Consider the following 26,557-nt stretch of genomic DNA (forward strand, 5'->3'; position numbering starts at 1 on the left):
GCATAGTGACTAGTCTTGTGACATGTAAAGCATTTCACTTTTCTCGTCCTTCACAGAAGTAGATCTCTGACTTCCCTTTATTTTACCTTTGCCCTTTGCAATAAGAGCAACATTTTGCTCATTATCCCCACTACATGTTGGCTTACATTTTTGGAACATCTCCTTGTTTTTCTTGCGTGAAATCATCCCACAATCTATATCAATTTGGCAGATTTTCCTAGTGCAGCAATTCCATCAACAAAGACATCCCATTTTGTAGGAAAACCACTCAACGCTGATCCAACCAACTCTTCTTTATCAATAGTTCCCCCCACCGCTACCAACTCATCTCTAATCTTTGTGATCTTGGTCAGGTATGATGCAACTATGTCGGTTTGTACTCTAGTATAACTTGGTTAAGGATGCCCACATCTCATAGGCATTCTTCTTCCCTGTCACATGAGGTATAATATGTTCTTTAATGGAATCCAGGATTATTCTCTTGGCCTTCACATTCTTTTTATTAAACTCAACCAATTGAGTAGCATCTGTAGGAATAGTGACAATCTTCTCTACAATATCCCACAACTCCTGCTCCTCAAACAACAAAACAATCCTCTCCTTCCATGGGCTAAAGTTTCCAGCCCCATCCAATCTATCCCCTTAACACAACCTGATAGCCATCACTAACCCAACTAACCAACAATAAATTTCTCTTCACTTTTTCCTTAACACAACCCCTTGCACTCCTTTGCAATTCTCTGATGGCACCACATAGACTTTCTCGTGAAATCTCGCGGTTGTAAGCATTGTCCGGCCTTCTCACTTGTGTGCAGACCTGGTTGAACCTCCATTGCTCCACGACTTTTGATGGCTTGCCCACAACCCTCTGATCGATGACTATGTTTTCTTATCACGACCTTGAGTTGTAGTTGTTTCCCACTGTCATGTTGTTTCTTGGTTGGTGGCTGCTGTCTACAGTGCTCTGAACCCCTAAGCTACGGTTGTCTTAACATGCTCTGCGAATCTTACCTACTATCAACGATTGCGTATGTTAGTGATTTGTGGTTGTTTGGTTGGCCTTGACTTGTTGTTGACCAACTCTCCTTTCAATTGGCCTGCTAGTCTCCTCTACTTGTTGCAACAGTGTTGTCTATTGGTGACACTGTCCAACCCTATGTTGATTGTTCCCTACAAGTCAACGACTAATCTGCCTGATGTGTGCCTGTAAATTCCTGCACGTGCTCTTGCCCTGATTCCTTGGCTGTAGGCGCTGTCCCAACACTTCATTGATTCCTGGTAGCATTGGATGTGCTCTAAGTCTCAAAATTTGCAAGGAAGCTTAGACACATGCATTCTCCAATACCTTGAAATTGTTTTGGTAAATTCCACCTGAAGACAATTTTATTAAAATAATTAATTATTTTTAATGGGTCCCTAAGTCTAAACGTAGGAAATTAAAATAATTAATGGGTATTAATCTAAATTGTGGGTGAAACTTCTAGAAGAAGACGAAGATCAAGTCCAAATGATCTGAGCCATTGATTAGAATCTAATCTAGGCCGTTGGTTCTCAATTGGAGGATTATAAGAAGGACATCAATGGGCACTTGGAGAATACATCGAAGGGAGATTAGAAGATCGAATTTCTGAAGCAGAGCAGCTACCAGAGAGAAATTCGAAGTGATCTTTTGCAGTGAGGGGTAGGGATAGTTCTGGTTGGAGATTTCTTTTGATCCATGAATACTTAGCTGAGAAGGCAGAGAGAGATTCGGGAGAGGCAGTGTAGTGGATAAGCTGGCCAACGTAGAGCCTTGAGGAGGTCCGAAAATTTGCTGGAGGAATCGATATCAGAAGCCAGATTCCGGGGTGTGAGACTGGGAGGTGAAAATCGAAATTCCAACAAATTGATCAGCAGAAGGGGTGACGTTGTCCCTAGGGGCTGTGACGTTGGGCTAATGCAGAGGCAGCCAAGGGCAGTCCCTTCAGTGGATGGATCAACCAGGATCTTCAGTGATAGTGTGAGGTAATCTCACTTATCTCTCTGTTACTGATATTCTCTGTATTGGATAGCCAGCAGGGCATCCAAAGATTGTATTCAGAATTACTATTGCATGACAATAAAACCCTCAACTATTGCATCGATTTTTTTGCATTGGTTTTTTCAGGGACATTTGTCCAAAAATAACTGTGTAGATGTGCTGTATATTTCTTTCTTGTTCAATTTCTTGTTTCTGCATTTTATTTAAATGGTGAAGGCCACAATGCATTAGTTTCGGTGTTTACTGTAGGAATTGTAAATCATTTTTTCAGTAATTAACAGATAGAAGGAACTTAATCAGTTGCTGCAGTAGAAATTTGGCTTCCAAATTTTCACATGGATCAGAGTAGCAGGTGAAACAAGAGAACAAAGCAGGAAGAGCCCAGTGCTGAAGGGAGAAGGGAAGTCAAAGCGCTGCATAGGCAACAAAGCGAATACCCAGAGGGTTTGCGCAGTCCAGGCCAGGAGGGCAAGATATTTGTGGAAAATCTCTCTTTGATTGAGTTGATAGAGAGGTAGGTTTTCCAGATCGAAATTTGTTAGCGATAGAAGGAGCAATGCAACACCTTCAACGAAGAGGGGTTTTTCGTGTTGGGCAGAAAGATGTCAGAAGGAAGAAGAGAGACACTTGAGGGAATTTCTTCCTCAGAGAATTCCTAGCCACGAAATTCAAATTCTCATTTGCTGAGCAGCAACAGGAGAGAGGAGTTCATTCGACTTTTTCAATTGGCAGAGATGGCATCCAGTGGATTGAGAGATCAAGATAGGTTGGATGGGGCATCCAATTATGTGATCGAGAAGGCAAGGATGTCGTGCCTTCTGGATGAGCGTTTTCTCAAGATCTACGTTGACAGTGTGGTAGCTGAGCCTGCGGATCCAGATCCGCTCAAAAAGTACGCGGGAGAAATGGCGAAGACAAAGAGAAGATCGTCGACGGAGTGAAGGATCATGTAGTCTGTCACATCGCTGGTGGAGGGACTGTCAAGGAGATGTGGGATGCATTGTCGACGTTGTTTCAGGGATCTTCCGAGTAGTGGAAGATGTACTTAGAGCAGAAGATGAGGTCCACGCAGATGCAGAAGGGGGAACACATTAATCCGTTCTGGGAAAAGTTTTAGGAGACCCGAGATGAGATAGCAGCTGTGGGGTCTACACCTCAGTCTTCCGAGATGGTAAGATTGGCCCTCAACTCAATTTCAGAGGAGTGACATGTATTTGTCCTAAGCATTCTGGGCCGGGAGAACTTGTCGGACTGGGAAAGAATGTGGGCAACTCTTAAGCAAGAGGAATTGAGGAGAGACTTGGGCAAGTGTAAACTTGACGGAAGCAGCAGCAGTGGGTCGAAGCCCAAGGAGGAGGAAGAGAATGCAACCCTTGCATCTAAAGGGCAGCAGGAGTAGCGGAAGAAGAAGAAAGATGTTTCGAAGGTCAAATGCTTCAGGTGTGGTGAATACGGTCACTACGCAACACAGTGTCCTCTCTGGAAGAAGGATAAAGATGAGAAGCATGATCTGAAAACTGCACCCGCGAAGATCGAGAAGGAGGAGTTTTCCATGATAACCGAGATTCCTCTAGGAGGGAGGTGGGCTGATTTAGAACTGTAGTTCGAAATAACTGTAGTTGGGCAGGATCCTTGAGGAGTCCACCTCTCAGATCAATACCTTGCTACGGGAGCCCAAATCAGTAGTAACAGGATGGACCAGGTCAGTTGATGCAGAGGAGTGTCAGAGTGACAATTGCAGTGGCTAGGAGCACCAGAGACTGAGCAGCACAAAGCTAGAGTTGACAATAGTGCAGTTGGCACATAGTAGAGTTAGCAACAATGCAGAGGCTTCAGAGGGTCAGCGTAGAGACTAGCAACAATCAGAACTTCAACAACGAGATGCATCATACTCAACACCAATTTAGTAATTTGGGATGCTTTTCCATTGTTGATGCAGTAGCAACAACAGTTGGAGAAGGTTGCAGTGCAGGTGTAGTATTGGCAGTGACAGTGCCAGTAGCGTCACAGATGCAAAATTGAGAAAGAGTTGCAGTACAGATGTAGTGTTGATAGGGGCAGGGTCAGCAGCAGTGCAAATGCAACGTTTGCGCAGTAGTTGGTGGACAAGATATGTCAGATATTAGCAACGCAAAAGGAGATGTTACAGAACTAAGTGATGCTTTAGCAGGGTACATTGCGAGAGCACATTCCTCGCTAAGAGGGAGTGTTGATTTCTGGTAGCATCGGACGTGCTCTAAGTCTCAAAATTTGGAAGGAGGCTTAGACACATGCATTCTCCAATACCTAGAAATCGTTTTGGGAAATTCCACCAGGAGACAATTTTATTAAAATAATTAATTATTTTTAATGGGTCCCTAAGTCTAAACTGAATTTAAAATAATTAATGGGTATTAATCTAAACTATGGGTGAAACTTCTAGAAGAAGACGAAGACCGAGTCCAAATGATATGAGCCATTGATTAGAATCTAATCTGGGTCGTGGGTTCTCAATTGGAGGATTATAAGGAGGACATCGATGGGCACTTGGAGAATACATTGAAGGGAGATTAGAAGATCAAAATTTTGAAGCAGAGCAGCTGTCGGAGAGAAATTCAAAGTGATCTTTTGCAGTGAGGGGTAGGGATAGTTTCGGTTGGAGATTTCTCCTGATCTGGGAATACTCAGTTGAGAAGGCAAAGAGAGATCGAGGAGAGGCAGCATAGTGGTTAAGCTGGTCAGCGTAGGCTGACATAGAGGCAGTGCAGAGCCTTGAGGAGGTCCAAAAATTTGCTGGAGGAATCGATATCGGAAGGCAGATTTTGGGGTGTGAGATTGGGAGGTGAAAATCGAAATTCTTGGGCAACAAATCGATCAGCAGAAAGGGTGACGCTGACCCTAGAGGTTGTGACGCTGGGCTAATGCAATGATTGCGCAGAGGCAGCCAAGGGCAGTCCCTTCAATGCTGCATCACTAGGATCTTCAGTGATAGTGTGAGGTAATTTCACTTATCTCTCTGTTAGTGATATTCTCTGTATTGGATAACTAGTAGGGCATCCAAAGATTGTATTCATAATTACTACTGCATAATAATAAAACCCTCAACTGCTGCACCGGTTTTCCCGCATTGGGTTTTTTCGGGGACATTTGTCCAAAAATAACTGTGTAGATGTGTTGTGTATTTCTTTGTTGTTCAATTTCTTGTTTCTGCATTTTATTTAGATGGTGAACGCTGCAGTGTATTAGTTTCGGTGTTTATTGTAGGAAACAAGAAATAATTTGTTCAGTAATTAACAGATAGAAGGAACTTAATCAGTTGCTATAGTAGAAATTTGGGGCTTCCAAATTTTCACATACTCCCTGTTGCTTTCTTCGTGTGTCTTGCTGCCACCGATCTCCTTAGCCACTGCAAATTGTCCTACTTGACCAATTTGTTTCGTTGCACGCGTGAAGCCTGTTGTTTGTGCTAGTAAGTGGGCTTTGCAATGCTACTCCTGACGACTCCTCTTGGATTGTCACGTTCCTCAGACACCCTGTGCTTCAGCCTGTGTGACTGGCCAGCCTGGCGACTGAGTGGGCCGTCTGGCTTGTCATCCACAACCCTCACTCACTCATTTGTTTATTTTAAATTTTGTGCCCACAATTTTTTTTTGGTCTGGATTAAAAAAATGCTCTCTTTTTTATTTTTTGTTTGGTTCATACAATGCCAACCACACCTGGCTTCAACGATCTGGTACAAACCTAGCACCTATGATTCCTAGATCAATTCAGAGTTTTGACTTTGATAACATGTTAGGTTTTATGCGAACCCAACGTTTGGTATTTAATTCCAAGCAATTAATTACTGAACAAATACATGGCTAAGTTCCTAACAAAAATATTAAGCGGAAGCAAATTACGATTTGAATCACATAATCACAAACAAATTTGTGCTCAACAAATTAGTTCTTCATTAATAAAAAAACTCAGAATTTATTTGGGCTCTCGTCTTCTGATAATGGCCAAAATGAGAATTTACAGATTACAATATGTCGGATATGATCAAATAAATCTACTCTCTCTTTCACATCTGGATCTCCCGCTCTTCTGCACTCTCTCAGACCCAAGCACATGCTCATTGAGATGCTGCTCTCAAGCTTGCACTGTTGTTATGTGTCTTCTCATCACCTTAGCATTTCTTTTATAACTTTCCATTGATCCAAAACCCTGACCCTAACTCTAATTTCAAAGTGATTAACGACCGAGATTAGATCTCACCTTGAGATCGATTGCTAAGATCAAAACTTATTCGAATCTTATCAAAAAATATTCAAATTCAAATCGAACTTAATTGTTGCTGAACTCGAATTCGAACATAAACCATGTGACATAGAAGGCTAGTAATAACATAGATGGGTTACACCCAAGAAGGAAGCTTGCTACTGCAAGTAGAAATTAGACAACTCAGTTTGTCCTTGTATGCCATTCGACTGTTCTTGAATCTGATATTGGTCCAAGTGTTTGCTTCCTTAGGAATGCATGTTTTACCATTTTTTATTTTGGTAAACAAAGACAGGGTTTTGTATTTTTTTCAAAGGAAAACCTTGTGTGGAAACCCAAGGGATGCTTCTGCAGATTCATAGATGGCATCCCTAGTAAATCCATTGATGGAGACAATGTGCTTCATTTAGGGGGATTCAAAGTGGGAACTTGCTAGCATAGAACTAGCCAAATGCCCAACACCATTGGCAATAACTTGTTGAGCTAACCCCTTTGGGATAGGCGCAATATTGCATTATATGCAAATATTATTGCAAAAAAGCTGTTGTTATGAATAATATATAAATAAAAATAATGATGATAATTGTAATAATGATTAATTATTTAGTGATTGGTATTGAAGAGGCATGTCTCCAAGGACATGACCGTTTGTGAAGGGGTACTTGCCTAGGTATATAAGCAAGTCCTCACCCTCATTTGTAATCATCTCATTTGTGTTCGAATATTCTTATATATAATTACTTGTCCTGCAATGGATGTCTTTGTCTTCGAAGTATCCCGAAGATTATTGCAGGTCACTAACTTTGTTCGTTACATTGGTATCAGAGCTGTTTGATCCTCTAGCCGCTCAACTGCTGCACAGAGCCAGTCTGATCCGACCTTTGGCAATCTAATCTTCGTCAACCTTGTTTTTGTGATTCAAGCGTTTCGTTACAAAAGTTTTGGAGATTCTCCATTTTTCCATCCAAGCTTTGGCCATTTAAAAAAAAAATAAAAAATAAAAATGTAAAAAAAAAAGAAAATAAGAAAAAGAAAAGAGAGTTCATATATATTGAGAAAATAAAAAGTCGAAAAAAAGAATATATATATATATATAAGCGAAATAAAAATAAAAAAAAAAATCATCTGACAACTTGCGGCGGTTTTCGTCCAACCACAGTCACCGTCATCTCGCTCAGACACACTACAGTCATTGCTACCACAGTCACTAATCGATTCTGTTCGAGACACCACCTTTATCCCCGCATTATCTTAACGGACTGTACGACCTCGGTTCCACTATCGTTACAACGAAGAGTCCGTAGATTCACCCACCCATATGACGTTACTGCCGCCATATACATCGGTACTTACCAACTCAACCCAACAATAAGCAAGCCATAATACTACCATCCTGGCTGAGCCCCACCTCTACGTCCGCACAGATGCCAAATCCTACTTTTGCAGCTGCATGCATAAATGCAGAGCCACTTCCTTCACCAAGCTGTTGCTGCTCGTCCGTTCACAAACTGTAATTGTCGCTCCTAGCTACGCTTGGATCACCATAGCCGCTCACTTTGACTCTGCGGTTTGCTACAAAAGCCACCAATCAGGTTTAAACTGCGACTGAATTTCAATGTGTGCTGCAAACGAATTTGGTTTTTTTTTGTTTTTTTCAATTGTAACATGCATTAACCATTAAAATCGCAAGAGATATGGACAACATGATTTCTTGTCTACGGTCATGACTGTTAAAATAACCACTATTGGTATATCATTACTAGAAGATTAATTTTTTTTACATGGTTAATCAAGAATTTTAAGGTTAAAGATTGGAAGATTGTAAGGGTATAATATGCAAGGTAAATAGTGAGGCAAACATTATTTGTTGAGGTTACAAGTTATTTAGAAGGGAAATAAATTATTATATTCCAATCTCAAATTACAAAGGTATATCTTATAATATAAAAGTCATATAAGTTGAAAATAAAGAAGAAAATGTTAAAAAGTATTTGAGATTTACCAAAAAAAAATAATATTAAGGATTCAATACTAAAGCTTGAAGGATTAATAAGTTTAAGGGTTATAAAAAGGGAGGGTTACCCTTAATCCTAAGTTCATTTTGAATAAACAAAATGGCTAATTTGAAAGTGAACAAAGAAACTATGGATTCCATACATAATTCTACGTTTTGGACTAGATGTCCGTTTTGTCGAACAAAATATGAGTATTCATCGATTTTTAAAAATTTCCTAATATTTTTTCCAACATGTAGGAAATTGTTTACTTTGGAAGAATATCAAGGTAATCCACATACACAAATTAAAATATTAAAATAAGAGCTCGTAGAACTTGAACAAAAAAATGAGGCATCAAAAAAGAAATATAAAGATCTCAAAGATCAGTGTTACGAAGCATCAATGGAAAATAACGGAGAACTTTGTGTCTAAAGGACCATGGTAAAAAATTACTTACAAAGATCAAGAAGACCAAGGCTACAAAACAAAAATTAAAAGAAGAAAATGAAGGTCTTGAGAAAAAAATCAACGAGAAGTTGTCAAAGAAGGAAGAATAAAATTTGCGCTTAAGAAACTTGAATCAAAGGTTATTAGAACAAATCAAAAGTTTAAAAGATAAGGAGGACACTAAGAGTAAGGTCAACAATTCGAAGAACAAAGAACTTTAATGTCTAAAGAATCATAATCAAAACCTACTGACACAAATAAAGAAGCTTAAGTATGATAAGGAGTCTCTACAAGACAAATTAGAGCAACTTATTAAAAAATAAGCATAAAAGTCTTCAGAGGTAACAATTCAGTTTGAAGAAAAATGAATGAATACCGATCTAGTCAATATTATAACACAAGAACAAAATTTCCACACGAAAAAAATGTGGGGATCGAGCTCGGCAACCCTAGCAGATCCGTGACTGGTATGAACTAAGCTGAGCAGTAAACTGAACCCTCTGATGGTAACAACAGTGCTGCACATTGGGGAGACGCCCGCCTGGTCGGGATGACAGAGGAAGCTGGGGGGGGGAGAGATCCCCTCCTATCGGGACGCTGCGACAGGGGACTCTCGCTAGAATCTAAGCAACCAGCTGCAAGCGTAGGAGATGAACCAAACGACAGGACCTGTCCTTGGGGCGCGGTGGCAGGCTCGTAGCAGGGGAAAATGCTTGCCATGTGCAGCAAAGAAATCGAGATTCATCATTCCGATGAACAAATTGGAGAGATACAGAAGCTTCATGAAGGACCACGCGTTGATCTGCAAGTTCATAGGAGTGTGGCCGACGGAGAAAGACCTTATCAAGTGGATACAATAGAAATGGCAACCCAAGGGCCATATCGAACTCAAGTTGGGAGCTAGAGGCTTCTTTACGGTAATATTCTCAAACCTGCAAGATAAAGAAAGAGTATTTGAAAATGGCCCTTATTTCCATTATAATGCTGGTCTGTTCATGAGATATTGGGAAGAATGTTATGACCTAGACAAGGAGAAATTCCTGGCAGCCCCGGTATGGGTAAGATTGTTTGGCCTCCCAATGGACTTTTGGGACCCAGAAATATTAGAGGGTATTGGGAATACGATAGGAAAATTTGTCAAAATAGCAGAAACGACAAAAAGAGGCAGATATACATCCTATGCGAGAATCTGTGTATATATGAACATAGCTGAACCCATACCTGAATCTGTGGAGCTAGAATACCATGAAGAGGTTTGGCAACAGACCTTAGACTATGAACATATCTCGTTCAGATGTCGAAGGTGCCATGAATATGGCCATTTATTTAAGGAATGCCCACTGAACATGGAGGAGATGGAGAATAAGGACAAGCAACAGAAGAAACCACAGGATGGCAAGGAAGGGTTCCAAGAAGTTAAAACCAAAAGGAGGCAATCAAAGGAACCGCATAACCCAGGAAAAGAATACCAAGCCTAGTCGAGTGGTAAAAACAAATTTGAAGTATTACAGGTGGAAGAAGACGAAGAAAGCGAGATCCAACCCATGGATTATCATGATAAAGAAAAAGAGAGTAGCTTGAGTCAAGTCAAACCAACACCCAAGTGGAAAGCCCAAGGAGATCTCGTAGACAAAGTGGACAAAGAAGAACGGGCTGGGACAGAAACCACCACAATGGAAATCGACCCAAGCAAGGGAGAGGAACTTAGCAAGGAAGAAGAAGTCCTAAAGAAACTGCTGAATGAATGGAGACACTTAGATGAAATATTTATTTCGGAAGACCAAAAAAGACTGTACAAAGAGACTTTCCAACAGTATCAAGCCAAGCAAGGACAAGGACAGGTCGAGATTGCAGAACAACTGGGGACGCACCAGGAAAACCCCCATGAGTATCAAAACAAAGCAAAAGGGGGGAAGAAAAGGGGCTGGAGAAACCTACAGGAATCCATACAGATTATGGGAGAAATGTTGGTGAACACAGGCAGGGTGGTACCGCTATCAACGGTATACCAACAATTAAATAAAGTTACCCAATGATAGTAACATCCTGGAACATAAGAGGCCTAAACAACCGAGGAAAACATAGATACTTAGTAGAGACTGAGAAAAGAGAAACCCCAATTAATGCTTCTTCAAGAAACTAAGATCATAGGAGGGAAACTAGATGAAATCCTAAGTAAGATGAAACCGAGGTATGAGGGTATGGCAATAGACGCAAGAGGAAGCGCAGGAGGGATAGCAATTTTGTGGAATCCAACAAAGGTAACTGTAGACTACTGGATAGGCATGCAATGTATCCTCACAGGGCGGTTTTGCCTCATAGGAAATAAAGACTAGTTCTTGCTCTCTGCAGTTTATGGCCCGCACATCCCAGTAGAAAAGGAAAACTTCCTTCAGAGGATAAAGATTTTAAACCAAATGCATGAGGAAAAGCTATGGTTATTAGTAGGTGACTTCAACTTGATAACATCGTTGGAGGAGAAAAAAGGAGGAATGCGAAGGGAGGAGCCAGAAATGGAGAAATTTAGGGATATCCAAGAAGAACTGCACCTGGTGGATATCCCAACAATTAATGGTAAATATACGTGGAACAACAGATGGGGAGGAAACAGGCAAATAGCATCTCGTCTTGACAGATTCCTGGCAACAGAAAATCTCATAAGCAAAGATGTTTACTATGAGGCATCTATCCTACCTTGCCTGGGTTCGGATCATTGGCCTATTAAACTAGAAGTGGAAATGAAACAAGGACATTCAAATAGACCCTTCAGGTTTGAAGCCTTTTGGCTAAGAGAACCGACCTTCATTGAGAAAATGAAGGAATGGTGGAATGGGAGCGAGAAAGAAGGTAGAAATCTAATGCATACTTTCCAACTCCGTCTCAAAGATCTCAAGGGTAAAATTAAAAAATGGAACAAGGAAGAGTTCGACAACATTCAACAGGAGCAGGAATTGATCTAGGCTAAGATGAGGAAAGTACAACATCAGATCATCAATGAAGGTAGAATTGATTCTCTAGTGGAGGAAGAAGGACAATTGATAAATAAATTGGAGGAAAGGAGACAACAAGAAGAAATACTGTGGAAGCAGAAATCAAGAATCCAATGGTTAAAGGAAGGGGAAAGGAATTCTAGGTTTTTTCATAAAGCCATGATCCAACACAAGCAACAAAATAGGATATTCTCCCTAGTCGATCAACAAGGCAACCACCTTACTCAAAAGGAAGACATGGAGAACCTGTTAGTTCAACATTTTCAAAGGCTACTGACGGAACCCAATCTAGACAGGGCGGAGAATATAAACAAAATCACTCGGCACATTCCCCACCTGGTGAGCAGGGACCAGAACATGGCCCTTCTAAGGGAAATCTCTAAGTCAGAGGTAGAAGAAGTCATCAAAGGTCTGGCGAAAAACAAAGCACCAGGCCCAGACGGGTTCACAGCTGAATTCTTTCAGGCTACGTGGTCATTCATGGGGGATGATATTGTGAAACTAGTGGAGGAGTCTCGATGCAATAAAAGAATGCATCCGGCCCTGAATTCCACCTTTTTGGCCCTCATTCCCAAAATGGACCACTCGGAAGAACCGCAAGGTTTCAGACCTATAGCGCTCTGTAATGTAATTTACAAAATCATGGCTACAATCATGGTGAATCGCCTCAAACCTATCCTACCTGGTCTAATCTCTCAAGAACATACAGGTTTTGTTAAAGGGAGACAAATAGTGGATGGTATTGTGACGACACAAGAGGCAATACACTCATTAAAGACCAAAAAAACCAAAGGGATGCTGGTAAAATTAGACTTATCAAAAGCCTATGACCGCCTGAGCTGGAAGTACCTACAGGGAATTTTGAAGGTGTTTGGCTTTGATGCAAGATGGATAAGCTGGATAATGTTGATGATATCGACCCCAGTTTTTTCAATCCTCCTCAATGGGACGCCCACAGAGGCGTTCAATGCAACCTGTGGGCTCAGGCAAGGTGACCCGATATTCCCGTTCTTGTTCATACTGGCTGCGGAAGGACTAGGAAGGTATGTAAAAGAGAAAGTACAAAGGGAACAATATACAAGCCTCAGAATGTGGGGGAATGATTTACCGTTAACTCACCAACAGTTCGTCGATGACATAATGATGTTCGGACAAGCAACCCTCAGGGAAGCCAGAGGGTTGATGGAGATCCTAACTGACTTTACGAGCGCTTCGGGGACGGAGATAAATAAGGAAAAGTCTGATATCTTTTTCTTTAATATGACAACCCCATCACAAGCCTTTCTAGCAAGAATAATGGGATTCCGCATTGGTAATCTCCCCTCGAAATACCTAGGAATACAACTAAGTGATCAACAAACTAGAGTGGCAAACTGGAAGCCCTTGCTGGCAAAGATCCAAGGGAGAATGCAGAATTGGACATTCAGATCACTGAATATGCCGAGTCGTGTTATACTACTGAGAGCAGTGCTCCAATCGATCCCGATTTACCAATTATCTAGCCAAGCGACGCCTAAAACAATTTGCTAAAGGATTGACATTTTCAAAAGGTTCTTGTGGCAAGGGCCTAGAACAGGTAAAAAATGGGCCTTGCTATTGTGGAATTGGCTCAGCAAACCCCTAAAAGAAGGTGGGTTAGGTCTTAGAGACCCGTACATTCTCAATCAGGTCATGGGGGCAAAGCTCTGGTGGAGATGGATCCAGGGAGGAGCAGATCTATGGAAGGAAATATGGGGGAGAAAATATGGAATGCCGAGCTCGATTGAAGGAAGGCTGAGAGTCCAGGAAAATATTAAGGGATCGGCCATATGGAACTTAGCCTTAGAAAATAGAGATCTGATAAGAACCCATAGCTTCTGGGAAATAAGGGGAGGAGACAAAGCAAAATTCTGGGAAGAGGCGTGGCAACAGAGAGAAAAACTCAACAACAGACCTGAGCTAGGAGTAGTATGTCAATATACCAATAACCTGTAGACCAGACAGTAAAAAACTTTTGGAGCTTGGACCCAAGAGAATACTGGAGAAAATGGAAACAGAAACAAGATTGGCCAGATGCTCCAGAAACCACCCAATGGGAGGTTTATGAGAAAGAGATGGAAACCCAGAAAATTGCAATAGTGGAAGGGTTGGACATAATAAGATGGGGGTATAAAATCAAAGGGATGTTTACGATTAAAGAGGGCTATCATCTGCAAGCAGCACACCACCTGCAACAGGGGACACAGATATGGGACAAAATCTGGCAAGAAAAGTCATGGCCGAAAATCGCTTTCTTCATGTGGATATTCCAACATGGGCGAGCACTTACTTGGGACCAACTTCAGAAAAAAGGTCTGCAGGGACCCTCGATCTGCAGTATCTGTGCCGAACAAGCAGAAACAATGGAACACCTGACCAATGCCTGTAGATACAGTGAAAACCTATGGAGAAACCATGAACAACTCTTTGGAGTCAATGACAAGAACCAATTTAGTATGAAAGCAACAATGGACAATTGGCGAAGAAAGCCTTACCAAAACCCCATTCTGAATCGTGCCTGGAGAATATCATTAGGTTTCATATTATGGGCAATCTGGAAGGAAAGAAATAGAAGGATCTTCAAAGAAGAAAAAAGATCAGAAGTAGAACGATGGAAAATGATACTCCAGAACATAAGAGAAACGATCCTTGCCGAGAAATGGTATGCAGAGGACTGGGAAACAAATCCACAGGAAGAACGAATAATGATGGGACTAAGCTTGAAGCCAAGCATGTTGAGCCCCACCGCGTGGAAACAACATCCCCCCCATTGTGAGACTGCGAACAGTTTCACACGACCTCAGAAAGATTTCATTAAACTCAACTTCGATGGAGCTGCGAAAGGGAATCCGGGGGCGGCGGGGACTGGAGGAGTGTTCAGAGATGACAAAGGTAATACGATTCACTTGTTTGCCATGGATTGTGGCACTGCGAGCAACAATGAAGCAGAGCTCTAGGCATTGAAGCGGGGATTGGAAATCGCAACAAGGGAAAGGTTTCAGAGGCTGGAGGTGGAAGGAGACTCGAAACTGGCAATAGACATGGTGAAAAAACTCCAGCAAGGAACATCATGGGAGAAAATCAGCCAAAGCTGGAGGACGGCAAGGCTCGTCCAAGAGGTTGGAAATCTAATTCGACAGATTGGCTACATTATCCCGACACATGTCCGCAGGACGGGTAATGTGGCAGCAGATAATCTCGCCAACTAGGGGTGTGGGCAGGCAGGTAAAAACCTGGATATAAGGGGAGAAGAGTTAAGACAAATGGAAGGGATGAGAAGGCTAGAGGAGATTCTAGAAAACAACAAGGAGAAGGGAGAAAACCCCCAATCGGGGTGTGGCAGGGGAGAAGTGGAGACGATAGACGAGGTGGGCCAGAGGGGATGGGAGGTAGAGGCGCTAGAAGCCAACCACCTGGGCCCAAGGATAGATGGGGTATTGGGATGTGGGAGGATGTGAAGGTAGGTGGGGCAGCATGCAGGACAGGGCAGGGCAGAGGATGGCACCGAGCTAGTACAGGTGTGGCCGAGGATGGAAGAGAGCAACGGAGGTTTGGGGTCAAGCGAGAGGGTGGGCAGACCAACAACGACAAGTGGCACGGTGACAGAGGGAAACCCATGACAGGGGAAACCGATGGCACAGGTGAAGGAATGGAAGGTAGTAATGGAAGGGTAAGGGGAACCTCATTCCAAGACAAACGAATGAAGGATTGGGTGGCGGGAAGAGGAAGAGGGCACATGGGGGGCCGTATGGAAGCTAGGTGGGGTAGCTGGACAAAGTAACAACAGGTAAAGGCAGACGGGAGAGAAGATAGTTACGTGCAAAGCGAGAAGGAGAAAGAACATGCAACGAAAGGTGGTGGACGCGGGCTGGAGGATGTCGAGAGGATAACGGGCTTCGTCGTAAAGCATTGGTATGTTACTCTGGTTTCCCTTCTCGCTTGCATCACATAAATGAATTTTACAGAGGAATTCGGGGTGAGGGCGAGGGAACTCAAGACTCAGAACGAGTCGAGACTTGGGTTGTCTGGGATTCTAACCCGGCCGAATGGAGAGTCTATGCTTGGAATGCTGCTGGAGTGAGGGGGCTCGGGAAATCTATAGTGTATCTTTGGGTAGATGGGAATCGAGGGAATGAGGCCCGATGGGATGCCCATTGGGAATTCTACAATGGAGAGCGTAGGAAGCCTGTTGCTCCGGCTAGGTGGTACCTGAGGCATGGGAAGGAAGAAAGAATTATCAGAGGTAGGGAGCCCAAGACCATCATGGACAAAGCAACAAGGTTGTGGTTATCCCAACTTGATTTGAGCCCAAATCCGGCTGACGGCTGCGGGTGGGATAACCAGGGGTAAAATCCGGGCGAGGGCACCTGAGAGGAGAGAGTCCTGGACCGGAACCTCAAACACGACCTTGAATGCTGATAAGGAAACCCAAAATTGGGACTCCTGCAGATCTGCAAATGCTGACCCGCATGTTCATGTTTGCTGGGGAGGGGATAAGCAGAGAGGAGAGAAATCAGGATGCCGAAGCGTGTTAGTTTGAGAGAAGGTAGGGGGGAAAAGGAGGGCAACCCAAAGTCTCCAAGTCCGGAGCGAGTGGACAAGCCCGAGCAGAGAAAATTAAGACCACTCTGTGTAAATGAATTCTGATTGAGAAAAAATTTTCTTTTGTTAATGTTTTAGGTGTGAAAAAACCAGGGTGTAGCACTGTTTGGAGGTCCGGAACCTATATTGTGCTCCAAGAAGCAAGCCGGTACTGGCGAGTTGCTCGGGAAAAGAAAAACAATGTAGGAACGAAGACAGTATGGAAAAAGAGGGAAAAGAGGCGGGTAAAAGAGGAACCAGAGGAATAGGGAAGGCAGGGAAAAGGACAAGGGGGGGAGCAACCTCCAGCAGAGGTCCAAACAAAAGGGGCAGAAGGACTGGGAAGGAGCACATGCATGACCTTCATAAACGCGTATATGGCTGGCAACCCGTCGGAGGTAAGAGCGCAAATTGTAGAGTGGGAGAGGGAGCTTAATGACAACATAACCAATTAAGATATAGAGACAGAAGAATGGGAAACTATGGTGAAAGATCTGGGGAACACCAGAGGCTGACACATGCTGTTTCGGCAAACAATCCAACAATACTGGGTTATGAAGAACATAGTAGCTCGAGCAATGACACTATACAAGGAACAAGAGGTACAGGAGGAGGCCCAAACAACAGAGCCCAACATGAAGGATCTTCATAGAGAAATTGTTGCAGTCCAGATACAAGTGTACAGAAACAATCTTGCACTGAACAAGATCGAGCAAAGCATACAGGACATGAAGAGGAGCGAAATCCCGGGGTCCAGTGCAAAAGCCCCAGCCTTGGTGGACTCATTTGACGAGTGAAACAGGTCTCTAATCAGAATTTTGTTATATGTCGGTTAGCCTTTACTTTTCTAAGTTGAAGTTAATAGTAGATAGAACAACTAATGTTGCTTGGATGGTGTTGAAAACTTTATTTAAATTTTGGACAACATTTAACGTAGACAGGTGGCCAACCTGGTTTCCTATGGGTAGGTTGAGGCCACTTGCAATTTTTGTTGAAGACATTATTATGGTCTGAAAATATTAATAGAGAAAGTACTACCAAGCTTACACAAAAAAATATTATAACTCAAGAAAAGGATAAACCTGTTGAATTGAAGACCTAATCAAAAGTTGTAGTTCAAACAATGGAAATTTCAAGTGAAGATCTCACAAGTAATCAAGCAATTTCTATACTTGAAGGAAATCATATACCATCACCAAACCAAGAAATCACCACAAATAGATTAAGGGGAGATGAAATCACAAGATCTCCATATCGACATCCAAACCATAAAAGCATACATTTCAACTAGTCTACAAATCCATATCATTCAAACCAAAAACAAATGACTTATGCTTAAAAATTTGTGGATGTCAACATAATTCAGTCTTGTGATAAAAATCCATCTCAAGTTTCCAGTAACTACAAGATTCTGCAGAAGATTGATTTAGGATGTTCAGATCCCTTTTCAGTGCGACAATTTTGTTTATCACTTAGAAGATCCTATCATCTTGTAGTAGCGAAATTGACAACTCCAAGAATCTGTAAAAGATGCAAATAGATTACAAGACAAGAAACAAATGATATGCCTTGTCAACAATAAGCTTTAAGGATAAAGCTTTTTGAAGAGGAGGTGATGTTATGAAAAAAAATACATATAAAAATAATATAAATATAAATAATGATGATAATTGTAATAATGATTAATTAATTAGTGATTAGTATTGAGGAGGCATGTCTCTAAGGCTATGTTGCACGAAACTTCTAGGAACCCGATGTTTCGGGCCATACCCATACCCGAAAATCCGAAACTTGGCCGAAAATCAACCATCATATAATCATCTATGAGAGTTAACATAGGATTGTTTCTCCTTCTAAATTGTAATCTATGGGTCTTATTCCCTTTTTTCTTGCAAGATAATGTGTTATTCACTTATATATATATATATATATATTTATATATAATGTTTCAACTGACGTTTCAGCCGACATTTCCATTTTTGGGAGGTGACGTTTCTAAATGTACCCGTTTCGGAAACTCCGAAACATTTCGGCGTCTCGTGCAACTTAGCTCTAAGGACATGACCGTTTGTTAAGGGGTACTTGCCTAGCTAATAAACCAGATTTGTCCAAACCCCCTCGCATGTCCTGAATCCCACGAACCAAACATTTTTTTCTAGGGCACGTGTCTGATTGTCGTGTCCATCATGTCTTGGATCATGGGATTCGAAGGTCACATGAATCCGAAGATCATGTCCATCGTGTCCCGATTTTGGGACACGTGTCCCACAAAAATGTGTGTCGCATGGTCTTTGAAGCTCGATTTGGGCTTATTTGTCACTCATTCTCGAGTGTCTCTTTTGATGTGGGTGTGTGGGAGTTTCTAGCAAAGGGTTTGGGAGCATTTTGGAGGTGATTCAAGATATAGGTAAGTGCATTGTCCTTCTATTTTTTTTGCATTTTTGCTACAACAGTTTGCATGTCTATTTTTTTTTTACAAGTTTGTTCATTTTTCTTAATCTTTTTACAACATTCAAGGCTCAATCAAGGGCAATAGGGAAAGGGGCAAAGAAGGGGAAGAATGTCCCCATTAGTGATGACCCATTTGTTTCAATTTCATCAGAGTCTGCAAGTGTTCCCTCTATTGGAAGTGGGGTTGCAACAACAACTTCAAATATTGAGAGCATAATGAATTTAGAAAGACAGAAGGCTCAAGAAAACAAATATCCATTGTGGAAGTATGTCACAACAGTTCAAGGGCCAGGCAACTAGTTGAAGGGAGGAGGCAATGTTTCTTGGAAATGCAACTATTGCAACAATCATTTCAATAGCACTTATTACCGTGTGAAAGCTTATTTGTTGGCCTTACTAGGTTGTGGAATTGGAGCATGTACATAGGTGTCTTTAGCTAAGAGGAAATAAATGGAAAAAGAGACCAATTTTGGTGTGGCAAGGGTGGTTGCATCATCCAAAAAAAACAAGAATGATGAACCCCTTCCATTCTTGAGGAAAAACAATAACAAATTTCCATTTGAGAGTTTTGGTGGGGGTGTGGGTCAAGCAGCAAAAAGAAAGGCGGTGGCACTTGGTCCAATGGACAAGATTTTTTAGAAAGAGAGATGGGCAAAGCTTGATCTCACCAGTGCATTCTTTTCTATGAGAACTTCATATCCTTTAATGTTGCACACTCACCTTTATTTCTTGAGATGTGCCAAGTTCTAACTCAAGGGGCTCCATCAGGGTATGTGCCTTCTGGGTCAGAGAAGCTTAGAACCACATTGTTGACTAGGAAAAGAAAGAGGTGGTCAAAATGCTTGAGCCTATTAAATCAACATGACCAACATCTTGGGTTGGTATTGTTTCTAATGGTGTCTTCCTTGAATGGACCAGTTTTCTTGAAATTAGTGGATGCACTTGGACAATACAAGGATGCAAAATATATTGGTGAGTTGGTCATTAAAGTTATTGAATATGTAGGTGTTGATTCTTGTGTGAAAATCATTACAAACAATGCACCTGTTTGCAAAGCTGCTGGCATGATTGTGGAAGCTAAATATCCACAAGTATTTTGGACACCTTGCATTGTCCATTCCTTGAATTTAGCACTTAAAAAGTTAAATATATTGCTTCTGATGTGCCTTGGATTGGAAGTATCACTGAGGATGCACAACATATTCGCAACTTTGTACAAAATCATACAAATGCCCTCACAATCTACAAGGAGCACACCCATCTATCATTGTTGAAGATTGCAGATACACGGTTTGCCTCTTCATTCATCATGTTGAAGAGTCTGAGGGAGGTCAAGATCGCTCTTGGGGTCATGGTTATTTCAGAGTTTTGGTCTTTTTGGAGAAAGACAGATCAAGCAACCTCAAAAAAAGTCAATGACACAATGTTAGATGATGCTTGGTGGGAGAGGGTAGATGTCACTATTAAGATCATGGACTCTATCATTTCTTTGTTACGAGTTGCAGATACAAACCAACCCATCCTAGGAGAGGTTTATGAGGGATGGGATTCCATGATTGAGTCTGTGAGGACCATTATTTTATAGAGTGAGTGCCTTGAGTATGAGACATCATTAGAGGGGAGGAAGGATGCATTGAAGCGAATAGAACATCCCTTAATGAGGTGGATGATGCCTTTGTAGAGTTTCCCATTGGCACTGGGCGATTTGCAGGCTATGATGTGATTAGAGATAGTGGGGCTAAGAAGCCCTTTTCTTGGTGTGCAACTTATGGGGCAACAAGCCCTCCAAAACAACAGTTAGCCATGATGCTCCTCTCTCAGGTGACTTCATCCTCTTGTTGCCAGAGGAATTGGAGCACATATGGGAATTTGTATAGTGTCAAGAAGAGTAGGCTTGAGCAGTCTAGGGAAGAGATAATGGTGTATGTGCACACCAACATTTGTCTTATTTACAAGCAGGGGGATGAGTGGTTGAAGGGAAAGACAAAGATGTGGGATGTCTTTCCAGATGATATGGGTTTGGATTGCAGCGTTGAGTTGGCATTGGCCAACTTGGATCTTAGTGACCCAGTGCTAGAGCCTGTCACTTTTGATGATGGTGATACCCTTGAGGTGTCATCCTCCACACCAGCATATGCAGAGATTACATTGGATACAGAGGAGGAGGATGTAGCGGAGGAGTTCAATAGTGACCATGACAGTGATGCTGATTTTGATGATGATGATTGATGAGCTACCTACTACCTTGTAGTTGTTTTGTATTTGCTATTTCTATTTGCCATCGACATTGCTACTACCTTGTAGTTGTTTTCTATTTACTATTTCTATTTTCCATTTACATTGCTACTACATATGTAACACATTTTATTTTGATGACTTAATGAGAAAACTGCAGTTTGTTGTCTATTTCATATTGGATCACTGATGAATCTGTCACAATTGTATTTGTATGAATAATGTTACTTTGTAAAATTTTAAATTTACAATGTAGAGTGTAGATCTATGTCTGAATTTGTATCATGAATGAGAATTTGTGTAAGAAATATCTATTTAGTATTAATTTTTAATATATATATATATATATATAATGTGTCCTACGTGTCTTGTTCCAGGGGGTCTATGTGCCTGTGTTGGACACTTGAATTTTCTTGTCCTGTATGTCCTGGGCAGGTGACTAAGTTGCCTAGGTATATAAGCAGATTTGAAATCATCTCACTTGTATTCAAGTATTCTTATATAATTACTTGTTCTACAATGGATGCCTTTGTCTTCGAAGTATTCTAAAAATTGTTGTAGGTGACGAACTTTGTTCGTTACAACTGAAAAAGCAGGCAGCAGAACTTGCAGAGGTAGATCCTTTTGAGGCTTTGATCATAACAAACAGTCATTTTACAAGATATATAATCCACGTAGTGATAATAAACAAGCAAATGAGTTCTAGGCTTTTTGATTTTCCCCAAAACAAAAACTCTGTCTACCATATCTCTATTGAACACTGAAAACAAAAGTTCAATGCGCCTTTCTTGTTGGAATTCCATGCACCCCAGGTCTGGTCTATGTTTTAGCTGGAAAACATAAACACAGTGAAATGCTTAACTTTAAAAAGCAACTTGCACAAAGGAAAACAGGCTTGCAATTATATCAAGCACATAACACTGAAATTTAATTTCCAGTGTTGCAAACATCTCGATAACGTCCTGATTTTATTGCGAAATCACGATATTCTGGTTGTTTGCCAATTTTTATTGATACTTTGATGGTATCTTAATTTTGCCGATTTTTGCCGATATTTTCCCAATTTTTACGATTTTATGGTTTTCCGAACCCTTTCTGATTTTATCCCAATGCCGATGTTTGCAACATTGTTAATTTCTTATAATTCCTTTAACAAAAAATCCAAGGGCTCCCATACCAGGGATAGTGGCCCTTTACAATCCCTGAAAATGACCGAAAAGTACAAGTACAAAATCCTTGGGCTGAGGCTAAATCCTTTAAGCCCTCACTGCCCAAAATCACTCAGTCCAGCTCCTCCTTTAATGGGCTGTCCACACAGTCACCTTGCTGTAGCATCTTAGTGCTTCCCGACTCTCCTTAAACACTCGGTCCACCTGCAATCTTCCCTCTTTACAGGTCTGTCCTGCTGTGACTACATGTAGCCCACGACCTTCATACAGGCCCCTTGGTCTACACTTATTACCTTCCTGTGGGCAGTCTAGCCCCTAATAGCTCACGGCACACAAATATCTTCCCTCAGCCAGGTCCTGTAGAGTCTAGACCAATGTTGATAATGTCGGCAATATTTTGCGAAATATCACAAATATCGTGATATTTTCCAGCAAGTGAAATTTCGTCAGAAAATATCGCTGATATTTTTTCCTTCGAAAATATTGGCGAAATATCGTGGATGCCCCAAAATTTCACACTTTTTAATCTGAAAATCTGAAAAAAAAATCTGAGAAAAATGAATATATTATGCATTTTTTGATGTTTGCCAATTTATTTTTCGATATTTTTGCCGATATTGCCGAAAATATGTTTTCAGGACCCTCGCCAATATTTTTCCGATGCCGATTTTATCAACGCTGGTCTAGACCTTTCATAGCCCTGGCCTGCTTCCTTCTACTGTGGCTTGAACAAAACAGGCCTTCTCTGCCCTTGCACAAGCCTCAGCGTGCTGCTCCTTGCTGCAGCCTGTTCTTAGCCACAGGTCTGGACCAACCACAGGGTCCTGCCTGCTGATGATTGCACAGGCCCTAACCAGACCTCGGCCCTTACCTTGCAGCTGTGGTCTGCTTCCTCTACGCTGCAAGCCTCCTGCCAGTTACCAAAAGACACAGCCGACACTCCTTCTATGGCTGAGCCCCTACACGGCTGCCTATCAGTCAACTGAGCCTCCTTAGGGCACAATTCCTTCTTCCCTTGACTCTGGTTTTGCCTTTCAAACCAGAATCTAGCTTCCTCTACCTTCAATGGCTTGTCCTTCAGCCTTTGCACTAAGAGATATGCCCTGGAAGATTTGCCACATGAACCAAATTACTCACAGCCATCAAGAGTACCCTGCTGTTCCTTTGCAGGTCTGTGGTTTCCTCAGCCAATCAGATCCCCAATCAAGAAGAAACATCTTTTATTCTCCTCTCTAAAAATATTTCTTAACTCCATTGGCTTCTAGTTTGTACTTTTTCAAAGGTTGCAATACCATGGTTCTATACCATGGGTTTAGACCATGGGTCATCAGAATACCATGGGTCTACAAAGCCCCATCACTTAGCTCATACACTCGTACACTCATAGCTTTCTCTACCTTCAATGGCTTGTCCTTAAGCCTTTGCACTAAGAGATTTGCCCCATGAACCAAATTACTCACATCCATCAAGAGTACCCTGCTGCTCCCTTGCAGGTCTGTGGTTTCCTCAACCAATCAGATCCCCAATCAAGAAGAAACATCTTTTATTCTCCTCTCCAAAAATATTTCTCAACTCTCCATTGGCTTCTAATTCATACCTTTTCAAATGTTGCAATACCATGGTTCTATACCATGGGTTATCAGAATACCATGGGTCTACAAAGCCCCATCACTTAGCTCATACACTCATACAATTACTTGTATGAGTGTTTTCCTCTCACCTACCCAGCACCAAGGGCACGTGAGAGTACTTATCGATGCTTTCAAATTTCAACATTTCTGAAGTCATAATAGATTGTTTCAAAACAGGTGCCTGTAAGTCTTACCAAGAGAACAATATTGAACATATTAGACATGAAGTGCCTTACCAAGAGAACAATATTGAACATATTAGACACAGTGCTGAAGAAAAAAGAGCTTTCAATAACCCATCTTCATCTTCATCCATGAGCTCATCCAAAGACATGTAGCATGACGGTTGCTGCCAGGATGTCAGCCAAGTCTTTTGGAGGTCTGTATAGTTGGCTTCTTGGGAAGAGGGGTTGCTGAGTGATAGGGCCTGCTACATCTCTGCTGTCTCCCAGCAAGGCCAAGGCAGTGAATTCTTTCATAATTCAGAAGTGTGTTGCAGTTCTAGAGAAGAGGGTTTCTCTGCTTCTAGTATGGCGAGGATCCATCATAGGTGTTTAGGAGATAAATTCACAGTTATGTTAAATTTGGATTTGGACCAACTCCTAGCCATAACCCTCCATCTCTTCAATCCTTTTCGCTATGTGACTGGAATCTTGAGGCAAAATCCATGCCATTCTCAATGCCAAAGGTGAAAACATTGCAAGGAGGTGCACGGGTGGCCTGCTTTCCTTTGATTCTAGTATCTACATGATTGACCAATGGAAGTGGCACCCTGAGAGTATTGGGTTGCAGGTTGGCTTTTCCTGGGCTATCCTTGGGTCTCCTTGCTTACGAGTTAAGACTAGTCCAAATTCTCTTCTACAAAATCATAGTGACTTCGTTTTGGCTTTGTTGGGGGAGCCAATAATTTTTTCCCATGACTTCATCAGAAAGACAACCACTTCCTCTGCCCTTGAAATCCCACTATTGGCAACCTTTACAGAGATGGAGACCTGCAAATCTCCAGAGAGATGCTTGACAGTGCATTGTTTTCGGAGTAGTAAATATATTTTATGCTTGAGAATCTCTCTAGTGAGTATTTGTAGTTCACTTAGCACATTTTGCCCTTCAGCATGATGAAATGGGGAAGTTGCAGTAACAATTTGAGTGGGCATGAAAGGGAAATGTCAGATGGAGTGAGCGAAGTTGCTTGTACTCCATCCATCTTTATCTTTTCCCTCCACTTTTCCACATGGTTTCCTATGTGCCGCGTCATGCTGGGTGGACCCCATTCAGGATGTTCCAACTTCCAAGTGTACCATTTGTGATCCATTGAGTATTCTTTTTTGATATTTTCTGATGCTAATTCATAATTTCATGCACCAGTTTTAGATCTTTTGATCCTCTCATTTTTGCATTGTATTATTTGGGGTATTTACAAAGAAGTCCATGTTTAGATTTCCTGGAAAAGAATGTTCCATATTTCTTGTATATGATGTTTACTGATGTTGTCTATTTGTCTTTTAATTTAGTTCTATTGTCTCAAGTTTGTTAAGAACGATTATCATGTTTGCAAATTCGCTGAAGATGGGATGGATATTTGCTATGTCTATATTGCAAAGATTCTTTGGTGCCTGTGGATATTTTGAAATTTGTGGTGCAATGACATTGATATGCTGATATTATGGCACCCCAACTTACTTTTTTGAATTACATATCAATATCGGGTTTCAGAGGAATGTTCTTCAGGAGACAGTGGAGCTCAAGATGTTACTGTCCGGTATTTTCTTGATCCTTCCTTTATTATTATTTCAGTGGTAGGGGTCTGTTATTTTCGTCTTTTTGGTTGGTGATATATCTACCTGCACGTCACCGGTTTCAAATATCTTTTCCTGATATTTTGTTCTTCACATTAGGACCAAGCGCATGTCCATAGCAGTTGGTCCCAGTAGTTTTGCTCCGCGGAAGAAAAAGAGTAGGCTTAAACACGAATCGACGGAGATTGAAGGACAACCAGAAAAGTAGATATTTTAACTTGAGTAGCTTGTAACTCAGGTGCTTAGCTTAAGATTCTCATTTCTGATTACATCATTTGACATCACAATCAGAGTTATTTCATGCTAGAAGCCTGCACATCATTTTTCAGAAAACCTACTAGAATTTTAGTAATAGGGCTGTTGGGCTTGCATATCATTGGTGGAAACTTAAAGCATTCTCAGTTGTTGTTTGATGTGGATTAGTACTATACCAGTCCAAATTTTTTCAAGGCCATCAAATATTTTATGAGAGGCTTTGTTCAGTTAATTGTAGCTATGGGCATCAAAGTAGAGCAGCATAGTAGTCACCAGAGTGTGCTATGGACGCCTTTCTGTTGTTGAAATGCTAAGTTTGTAACGGCGGTTAATTTTGTGGCGTCAAGTGATTTGAATTTTGAAGAGCTTTTTAAAGTTTTTATAAAGGGAAATTAACCGTTCCCTTTCATCGACATTTGTGACTGAAATCATCCCTTGGAAGGGAAATTAAAGTGAAAGAGCCGTGTTCAACTAACAAATTTAAACCAAAACATAACATATATTTGTTTACATTGTAAAACTAATAATTTTGTTATAATAAAATGTAATAAACATAAGAAATAAATTAGGGAAAAAGAACTAATATTTTGTTATATTAAAATATAATAAACACAAGAAATAAATTAGGGAAAAAGAATTATAATGTCTTCATGAATTTATATTAAAATATAATAAGCCTAACAAATTAATTATAATGTCTTTATGAACAACTCTAAGAACGTGGGCAA

The 26,557-nt window shown here is 41.3% G+C and overlaps 1 protein-coding gene across 2 annotated transcripts in view; it reads left to right on the forward strand.

Moving 5' to 3' along the window:
- The window catches only part of LOC149233055 (uncharacterized), an 84,806-nt gene extending 58,562 nt beyond the window's left edge, over nucleotides 1–26,244 (forward strand). For both annotated transcript variants that reach the window (XM_089379673.1, XM_089379672.1), the window contains 2 exons: nucleotides 25,492–25,537; nucleotides 25,674–26,244. In XM_089379673.1, coding sequence (XP_089235799.1) covers nucleotides 25,492–25,537; nucleotides 25,674–25,782 — 155 coding nt within the window. In that variant the 3' untranslated portion in view covers nucleotides 25,783–26,244. The remainder of the gene's footprint in view (nucleotides 1–25,491; nucleotides 25,538–25,673) is intronic.
- Nucleotides 26,245–26,557: the final 313 nt, after the last annotated feature.

This window comes from Pinus tabuliformis, chromosome J (genome assembly GCF_031772625.1).
Source record: "Pinus tabuliformis cultivar Carrire ecotype Pingquan chromosome J, CPIR1, whole genome shotgun sequence".
NCBI classification, from domain to species: Eukaryota; Viridiplantae; Streptophyta; class Pinopsida; order Pinales; family Pinaceae; genus Pinus; species Pinus tabuliformis.